At 38.7% G+C, this 10,506-nt stretch overlaps 1 protein-coding gene across 1 annotated transcript; it reads left to right on the top strand.

The window, feature by feature from the left end:
• Nucleotides 1–1,900: 1,900 nt before the first annotated feature.
• LOC131394423 (olfactory receptor 7D4-like) lies at nucleotides 1,901–7,392 on the top strand. The gene is made up of 2 exons (XM_058525786.1): nucleotides 1,901–1,910; nucleotides 6,464–7,392. Exons 1-2 carry the CDS (start codon nucleotides 1,901–1,903, stop codon nucleotides 7,390–7,392), a joined length of 939 nt encoding a protein of 312 aa, XP_058381769.1.
• Nucleotides 7,393–10,506: the final 3,114 nt, after the last annotated feature.

Below are 10,506 nucleotides of genomic sequence, written 5' to 3'. Positions count from 1 at the left end.
GACTGCCTTCTCCTTCTGGAAATAGAGACCTTCTCACACATTTCATTTTTGTGCCCATGGCATTCTGAGGGTCAAGTTTATGGGGCTCCTTGTGACATTAACACATCCCTCAGGGAAAAACTCCTAACTTTGAAATTAAGTCCTGTGTAGGGGAGGCAAGAAATAGGGCAGTATCTTAAGGAGCCCTGGGAGACTTTTTTGAAGGAAGACCAAGCAACTTTTTTCATCTCCAGGAGAATGATTTTGTTGCCTGCAAATGTTTGCATGTATCAGATAAAGAATGAATAATTGGAAGAATGAAATCTGTCCCTCTCCACAATTATCTTCATGGAAATAGAAGTGGCAGGAAGCTTTGTTTCAATTATTCTCCTTCTCCCTGAAGGGACCTTGATTATTTAAAGAGTAGAATGAAAATAGAAAAATATATTTCATGAGACTTACTGAGAATTCGGCCCCCAAGTTCCTGGAAACTTTAAATAAGGTTCCATTGTCCCCAAGGTAAACCCTCTTGGGCCTTCCAGAGATATGGGTTATGAATTCCCTACTTCAAACATCTCCTTATACTTTCCTACTGTAAAGTCGCTGTAGAGAAAGAGCAAGAGCCACGAGGGGTTTCCATGATGCCATCTGAAAGAACCAGTGTGTCCCAGTAAAGGCTGGGGGTGGGTTGGAGGAGGGTAGATGGGAACAGTGGAGGGAAAACTTTCATTAGACCAGAGTACAAGGGACACAAACAAGTGTTTCTCAAAATGTCTCCAGACCAGCATCAGCATCCCCTGGGAACTTGTTAGATATGCAAATTCTTGTCCTTCATCCCAGATCTACTGAATCAGAAAGTCCAGGGTCAGGCACAGCCATTTGTGTATATGCATCTTATGAATGCATAAGGTGGACCTAGGTGGATCACATGCATGGCTAAAATTTGAAAACAACTGCCCTAGGGGATTTGCTGAAATGGATTACTAAGGATCCACACAGGGCTGAATCATCAGAGGCCTGAGGGCTCTCCGCCTCCGAAATCCTATCTGATAATAGTGATACATTTGTCTTTGACTTCACAATGCTTATGTCCCCTTCCTATTTTCATCTTATGAATTTGAATTATTATAAAAATATTAAATGCTTATGGTTCATAGCAGCAATTCTTGAATGTTAATTAATTGTCATTCTTAATGCTTCCATGTTCAAAAGTACATATCTTTCATTGAAAAATGCACATTATTTATCATTTGAAAGATAAATTCTTATTGTTCTACTTTGAGAGCCGGCACCCCCCCCCACACACACACACACACCCCAACACCCTGCCATTTACAGCAGTGGCTGTTAAAAATTATCGAATACATTTTGATTTCTACTGAACTTGCTAGCTTTTATATTGATATGTTTATGCAATAAATGAATGTAAATAGTTTTCCTAAAATTGAAGCATATTTAAATTCCTTGGATAAGCATTGTTGACCCATGGTGTATTGTTCTTTAACATACTGATCAAGATAGCCTTAAAAACAAAGAAACAAACAAACCAAAAACAAACTTATAGATACGGAGAACAGACTAATAGTTGCCAGAGGGATGACAAATGGATGAAGGAGGTCAAAAGGTACAAACTTCCAGTTATAAAATAAATAAGTCATTGGATGTAATGTACAGATTAGTGACTGTAGTTAATAATAGTGTATTGTATATTTGAGAGCTGCTAAGAGCATACATCTTAAAAGTTCTCATCATAAGAAAAAATTTATAACTACACGTGGTGATAGATGTTAACAAGACTTATTGTAGTGATAATTTCCCAATATATACAAATATCACAACATGTTGTACACCTGAAACTAACGTAATGTTATATGTCAATTATATCTCAATTTAAAAAAAGTTGATCCAAATGTCCCAAGGGATGGACTCTAGTGAATACTGTACTGTATTGCCCAGGTCCTCCTTCAGAATTAAGGGCTTATTCTTCCAGGTACAGGGGTTGAAGCCATCTGAGAGCCTTCAGCCCTCTTTGAGAAGTGCTCTCAGCTAAAGGGAACTGCCTCACTCAAGGTCACACCACTCAGATCTCTTGCTGTGGGAATATAACTGATAGACATCTGCATCCACCACTGTCTTTGTACTGAGGTTGCTCCTGGGCTGCTCCCAGCTACTGACTGAGCACAGCAGAGTACCAGTACATGCCCATTGCCGTGATCACACAATGACAATGATGACCAGGTAAATTACACCTGCCAGGATAGTGATTCCTCTTCTTGGCATAAGAGACCTGAAGTGCCAGGCACCAGCATAGCTGGAAGCTTAATGGGATTTTTGTGATGTCTCTGGAAGTGTTGTTACTTTAGGAGTCAAAACCTCTAAACCTACAGAGGCCAGAGGTGTGAAGACCTGAAGCACAAACTCCCCAATGGCTCCGTGGAAATGATGTTAGATGGGGCTGCTTCAAATTCCAACCCTCAATTTCTGGACCCATGTATTCTCTAAAGTAAAGATACAGCGCATTATAATTGTCAGTAATTTAGAGTGTATACTACATCCTGTGAATTATGTAGTCACCATTTCCTGTGTATTCAAATGCCTACACTAAATATGATCATTCTCCTTGGAATTAATCATGTTCTCATATCTTCCATTAATTTTTTTTTAATTGTCCTATACTCAATACTTCCTTTAGGGTGTCCAAGTCACTAGCAAATGTCAAAGAATATTTTCCATCCTCATTTGGTTAGTCTTTTCCAAAAAACCAAAACTATTAAGCACTCTGATTTTCTTCAGAAAGGACCTCTTTGCCTCCATGACACTGTGGACACCAAGTGATCCCTGAAATCAACAAAGATTCTTCAAGAGAGAAGAACATCACAGAGAGTTCGTTCCTGGGTTGGTTCTGTAGACATGAAACTTTCCTTAGGAGCCCCCTTGTCACTTTTAAGTCAAACAAAAGAAAGAAGAATTTTTCCTTTGAGAAAATATCTTCTTCTTCCCCCACTGTTGACTGGACGAACGCAATGTTGGCTGAAAACTTCCATTCATTTATCTTTGTACCCCAAGGGAGCTGAATTGCTTGGAAAGAGGAAAGTCAGTAGAACAAATTATTTAATGAGGAGCTTTGAGAATTCAACCCTTGAGATGATAACAGCATGTCCTTGTTGCCTTTTTCCTATAATTCTCTCTTTTCTGTCTAGGGAAAACACAGTTGGGCTTCCCAAGGGCAGACTTCAGAGAACAGAAGGCATCAGTGATAACCATCAGAAAGGGTCAGTCTGTCCCAGTGAGGGCTGGTGGAGTAAGAAGGAAAAGAGGAGAGAAAATGGGTACTGGGCTTTCCCTCTAGAGTAATGAGACAGGGACAGTCCCATATTTATTTGTCTATGAAAGTGATGTCTCTGTACTTTGCAGGTACTCTAGTTTCTACTGAAACTAGTCTTTTCCAGCTCTTTTCTGTTTTCTTCATGCTCTTTTTGGAATCTAGGGCCTCTCTCTGATAAGAGTTATTTTTTGGCGAATCCTCACCTCTTCTCTACTTTTACCCATAATTGTAGGTTCCTGTTGATTTTCCTGTGTCCAATCATTTATTTTCTATCTAATCACTGGAGATCTATTATGCACAAGGTATAGTGTATTTTATTCCTTATGTGACTGGATTTGTCTATTATATTCCCTTTCTATTTTTGCAGCAGATTCACCTTACTGATAGCACTTAATAGTTCTGTATTGATTGTCATTTCACGTTAGTGTCCACATTATCATCTACAATAAATAATGTATTTATTTGTGATGTTCAGTACTCAGTCCAATTTCCTTTTCTCATCTTACCAATCTCTTTAAATGTTCAGGAGACTGTCGAGTGATTGAAGTTGGAGTAGACTGCTTTGGTGTGTTCATGAATTTAACACAAATGTTTTACTGTTTTAATGTAGAATATCCTGTTGGCTGTCGTTGTAAAACAAACGTTCTTTCTTGGGTTAAGAAATTGTTCTTAGTTTCCTCATTTAGTGAGAGGCTCTGTCATGGCTGCTAACTGCAGTAGTGGCTTACATTTTCCCATTTTCATTTTCTATTGTGGTTATGGCTCTGATTTCTCTTCTTTGACCTATTTTTATCATGAATTATGTGAACCAACATCACAGTATTAAACCAGCTTCCCATTCCTAAAGTAGTTATTACTTATTCATGATGTATTATTCTCTTAAAATAGATAGGAATGCATTTGGTTTAACTTTATTATTATATTTTATAATAATATTATTATATTATATTATATATTATTATATTATATATATTATATTATAAAATATAGACATATAATAATATGATATATAAATACAGACATATAATAATATGTCTGTATTCAGGCATATTTAATCTTGAAGATTTCTTTTTTGTGTCACAGTTGATGCATTTAGTCTCAATCTTTATTATATATCTAACATTTGCATGTGTTGGGCGCCTACTATGTGCCAGGCATCATGTAAGTCCCTGGAAAGGCACTAGTGAGAAAAAACACTCATGTCCTCTAACTCACAAATAAACATAAAATTACCTACGTGAGAGGCACATCAAGGAAAAGTACAAGATGCTGGATTTGTGGGCCTCCCCACTCTGTCCTCCTGACCCTCACTCTCTGTTTTCCATCTCACTGGCCTCTGAAATCCCTTCCATTCCCAAGCTCATCAACCCACAGGGAAAATGTGATATCTTTTTTCTCAGCCCAAAATGCTTGCCCTTTCCCTATTTCTCCTGGTTTACAGTTACCCATCCTTCCCCTCATAGCTCAAATATTCATATTTTAGAGAAGCTTTTTCTACCCACCTCCACAGACTAAATTGGTCCTCAATGATTTTTTTCTCTAATTAATTGCATTCTCTAGGCATTAATAATGAAAACTTTTTCTATAATGGAGAATATAAACATTTGTTTGCATCTTAATTTGCCTTTTAATTGTTTAATGGTGGCTTGATTTATACAAACTTTGTATACTTTTTATCAAATCTATCATTTTTTAGCATTAAGTGCACTTATTGTTAATATAACACATCCCCACATGTACACATGAGCACACATCTCAAACATGGTTTGTATTTTATTTTAACAATTGTGATTTTTCCCCCTCATCTTATCTATGTAGTCCACAGGCTTTTCACTCTTCTTGGAAGAATGCACCTGGCAGGCAGTCTCTGAAAGGGGGAGCCATAGGGATCTTCATTAATTAGTGCTACATGGAGGTAACAGACCTGTTGTGTTTATAATGATCAGAATTCCATCTTTGATGGCTTCTCCAGTTATGGAAAATTTAATAAGTGATAGCCATACAAGATAGATTTATTGTGATGTTAAGAACAGAAGCTGACATTTATCAAGTGTCCACTGTATGTCGCATGAATCACAAAAAAATTACATGCATGATCTAATTTAATTCATTCATCAGCCTTGTAATGTAGGGAATATTTGCTACTCCCATTGTAGAGGTGAGGAATCTGCAACTGAGGGAGATTAAACAACTTTCTCTAAGTTACACAGATAGTAAGTTAGTAGAGTAAAATTCTATTTTTGAAAGTCTGACTCAAGATCCCATTTTCTAAATCAAAGCTCTATACTGCACTTTTGGAGAGTTACATGTTAAAAATAATTGTCAGGGGCCAGCCCCGTGGCGTGGTGGTTAAGTGCACACACTCCACTGCTGGCGGCCCAGGTTTGGATCCCGGGCGTGCACCAATGCACCGCTTGTCAGTCCATGCTGTGGCAGCGTCCCATATAAAGTGGAGGAAGATGGGCACGGATGTTAGCCCAGGGCCAGTCTTCCTCAGCAAAAAAAGAGGAGGATTGGCATGGGTGTTAGCTCAGGGATGATCCCCCTCACAAAAAATAATAATAATTGTCATAAAAGGAACAGATTAATAATGATAATAATAGCTATAATTTATTGAGATCATACTGTGCCCAAAGGCATTTCTAAACCTCACAAAGAAGATAATAGCAGTAACCACATATTTAGCAAATAAAGAAAATAAGTCACTTGAGTGTTAACTGTGACATCAATAAGAAGCATCAAGTCATAAAATTAAGGTTGTTTGAGATGAGAATCCACATCTTAATAACAATTATAGAGCTATTTGGATAAAGAGTGTATGGAGAGTGTCAAAGAAAAGACGTTAAATGTCTTCAATTATTTCAAAAGAGCCATATCAGAGAAGAAATTGGTTTATGAACATAGCCTCAAAGAGAATTAGAACCAGTGTGTGGGAGATAAAAAGAGTTTTCTGCTGAATTTTAAAAAGGCTAAATAATTACATTTAAAATGGAAATAGGCTACCACTTGACTAAGTGAGTCACTGTCGTTGGAAAGATTCAACAGAGTGAAGTTTGTCCACCAAAAGGTGGAATCAAGATGTGGTGACTAGTTCAGGTGCCAGTTGGATGTTCATTGAACTTTGCTTTTGCCTCCTTACACACCAGCTGAATGAAGTAGGAAACCACACAGGAGTATCACAATTCCTCCTCCTGGGTCTCTCAGAGGATCCTAAACTGCAGCCCCTGCTCTTTGGACTGTTCCTGTTCATGTACCTGGTCACCGTTCTCGGGAATCTTTTCTTTATCCTGGCCATCAGCTCTGACTCCCACCTCCACACCCCCATGTATTTCTTCCTTTCCAATCTGTCCTTTGTGGACATCTGTTTCATTTCCACCATTGTCCCGAAGATGCTGGTGAACATCCAGGCACAGAGTAAAGACATTTCCTACAAAGGATGTCTCACTCAGGTATATTTTTTTATGATTTTTTCTGTAATGGACAGTTTCCTTCTAACTGTGATGGGTTATGACAGATTTGTGGCCATCTGCCACCCGCTGCACTACAGCATCATCATGAACCCACGCCTCTGTGGCCTCCTGGTTCTGATATCCTGGTTCATCATTTTCTGGGTCTCTCTGCTTCATATTTTACTGATGAGGCAGCTTACCTTCTGTATAGGCACTGAAATTCCACATTTCTTCTGTGAACTGGCTCAGGTTCTCAAATTAGCCTGCTCTGACACTCTCATCAATAACGTTGCCATGTATGTGGCCACTGCCCTGCTGGGTGTGTTTCCCCTCAGTGGGATCCTCTTTTCTTACTCTCAGATTGTCTCCTCCTTAAGGAGGATGTCCTCTGCAGGAGGAAAATATAAAGCATTTTCCACCTGTGGGTCTCACCTCTCTACAGTCTCCTTGTTCTATGGGACAAGCCTGGGAGTCTACCTCAGTTCTGCTGTGACCCATTCTTCCCACAGAAGCTCGATTGCCTCAGTGATGTACACCGTGATCACCCCCATGCTGAACCCTTTCATCTACAGCCTGAGGAATAAGGATGTCAAGGGGGCCCTGGGAAGGCTCATCAGCCGAGCAGCCTCTTCTCTGTGATGGGCCACTGGCCTCAGAACTAATTGCACACTGTCAGCTCCAAAGGCAAATATTGTGAATTTCATCATCAGGTTCTTTTTCTCCCCTAAATGTCATGCTTGATTTCTTCAATCCCCAAAACACCCATGATTTCCTTTTTATTTGCTTTGATTAGTTTCTCCTCAACAACCCCTTCAGTGATTCCTTTTTGACCTTTCTGCTTAGGTGCTGTCATGTTTGGTCAGCTTTCTTGTAGCCATTCTAAAGATTTCCAACTTTAGATTTAAAGCATTTATCATGTCAAGCGCTGACATGGTATCCCCCAAAATTATCCTCTCAAACGTTGATTTTCTTCACCTTCGTTTGGTTGTGTCCTTTTTTCCTCCAGAAGAAATGGAATGAAAATCATACAGTAGTCACAACAAAGTGTGTGCCTATCAGGACTGTGCTTGCTTCTTCACATGTATGACTTTATTGCATCTTGAAAACATTCCTTTGAGATATTGTCTCTCATTTGCCCCACTTTTCAAAAGAAGAGACTGCGTTTGAATTGGAATCTAACCTGGCTAACTGACACTGACTTTGCTATACTACTCTTCATGAGAACAGTGATGTGATTTTCAACTTCAAAGCAGCAATGTAGATTTGAAAGCTGGTTTCTTCAGATGATTCACAATAATATACCACCTAGAATAACTCTGAGATGTTGTTTCATTCTTTGTGACCCTTCTTTCTATTCTTCCTTCCATCTTTCCTTGCTTCCATCCATTCTTCTTCCCATCTTTTCTTTCCTCCTTCCTTCTTTTATTCCTTCCTTCCTTCCATTCATCCTCCCTCCCTCCTTTCCTGCCTTCCTTCCTTCCCTCCTTCTTTCCTTCTTTCCTTCCTGTTTTTATTCCCTCCTCCTTCTTTCCTTATTTTTTTTGACCTTTATTTCCCATCATTGCAATTTTGAGATACACCCTCTAAGATTCTAAAGTGTGTAGTAATGAGTCCGATAGAACTAGTTTTTCTTTACAAGGTTTTTTTTTTCTGACACTCTCGAGGTGCCATCAGGAATCATACTTAAACACGTGTGGAAGGTGTTCAGAACTTATTCACTTTTTGAGAAGAATGTTGATACAGTTGAGTCTGCAGGGAAGGGTAGAGTAATAGATGCTGTCAACATTCCCACCACAACCCCTGTGATCCTCTCACCATCTCCATTGCATGACTGCCAATGGCCAGCACCAGCTGGAACCTACTTTGCCCAATATGTGGTGCTACAAGTGACAAGTAATTATGCCCCATCAGAGACAGCCCTGAGGGAGAGATGTGCGGTATGCCATGTCTCCTACCATTTAACAGGGATAATGCTGAGGTTTGGATTTTTTTCCATTTCAAGAATTTCCCCATAGAATGAAAACTCTGCTCAATCACAGTGGTAGCTGATCTAATGCAAGATTATTGGATGTGTTTTCTTCCCTGTAGCCCTTTTCCTCTCTCCCATCCATGTTCCTTGCTCCTTCCAATAAAGTGCTTGCACATGAATCCTTCACTTAGCATCTGCTTCTATGGGAACCAAAACTAACACAGGTGTATCAAGACACTAACATGAAAGGATTTAGGGGCTTTGAGAGAGAAAAATGTAAGTAATTACTGGAAACATAGTAAGAACTGCAAAATTGCCCCCAAATTATAATTTATTAGAGGTGAAAGACTTATTTGATGTGGCTTCAATTCCCTTTGATTCCATTAAGTTTAATCCAATGTGCATTCATTGTCTACTGTGTACAAATTGAGGAGGGGATCAGACAGATAGAAATGATTGCAAAACACAGTGGTAAGCATAATAATATGGGTGTGTATTAGATCCTGTGGAAAACAAAGGGAAAAGTTTTCAACTCACTTTAAGTAATTCTAAGAAAAAATCTTTAGACCCTTGTTTTTTAACATTTTTATTGAGGCATAATTTACATACATATAATTCACCCATCTTAATATAAATCCAATAATTTTAGTAAATTTACAGTTATGTGATCATTACTACAACCCAAATTTAGAATATGTCTATCACCTGAAAAAGTAACCTTGTGTCCATTTACAATTAATTCCCACACCCACCTCAGCCCTAGGAAATCACTCTTCACTTTCTGTCTCTGTAAATTTGCCTTTTCTAGATATTTTATATAAATGGAAACATGGTATATGTGGTCTTTTGTATCTGGCTTCTTCTACTTACCAATGTTTTTGAGGATCATCCATGTGGAAGCATGTATCAATATTGTGTTCCTTTTAGTTGCAGAATAGTATTATATTATATGTATATACCACATTTTGCTAATCCATTTACCAGCTGATGGACATCTGGATATTTCATGTTTGGGGTTATTATAAATAATGCAGCCATGAACATTTGTGAACGTGTCTCTGTGTTGACAGGCATTTTCATTCCTCTTGTGTAGATATCTTGGAGTGCAATTACCCAGTTATATGTTAAATTTATGCTTAACCTCTTAAGAAACTGCTGAACTGTTTTCCAAAGTGGCTGCACCATTTTACATTCTTACTGGGAAAGTATGAAAGTTGCAGTTTTTCCACATCTTGGCCAATGATTGGTGTTCAGGAAAAACTTCTAATAGGAGAATATACTTGAATGTTGAAGAACAAATAATGAGTAGGAATTTAAGCAGAGAGGGGTTTAGGTGACATTCCAAAGTGAGGCATATCAGGAAGATATATGGAACTTATGGCTGAGATATTAGAAATAAAGTTGGATATGTAGATGGAAGACAGACCATTGAGAGTCTATTTTTATATACCAAGGATTTATAAGTAATTGAGCACCAGATCCATGCTCTAATCATACGTATAATATGAATACTCTAGGATCGCCCTGAGAGGGAGAAATTAAAGACAGAGGGAACAGTTAGGAGGCTGTGAAAACAGTCCAGGGTGAGATGATGGAGATCCCATCTAAAACAGTGGCAATGAGATGAGTAGATTTGGAAGAACGATGTGTTAGTTTCCTCTTGCTGCTGTAACAATTTACCCTAAGTCTGGAGGCTTAAAATGACACAAATTTATTATCTAGGGGCCAGCCCAGTGGCACAGCAGTTAAATGTATGCTCTCCGCTTTGGCGGCCCGGGGTTTGC

The sequence above is a fragment of the Diceros bicornis genome, chromosome 30, assembly GCF_020826845.1.
Source record: "Diceros bicornis minor isolate mBicDic1 chromosome 30, mDicBic1.mat.cur, whole genome shotgun sequence".
In the NCBI taxonomy this organism is placed as follows: Eukaryota; Metazoa; Chordata; class Mammalia; order Perissodactyla; family Rhinocerotidae; genus Diceros; species Diceros bicornis.
Note: the sequence above shows the minus strand (reverse complement) of the source record. Positions and strands in the feature narration are given on the sequence as shown.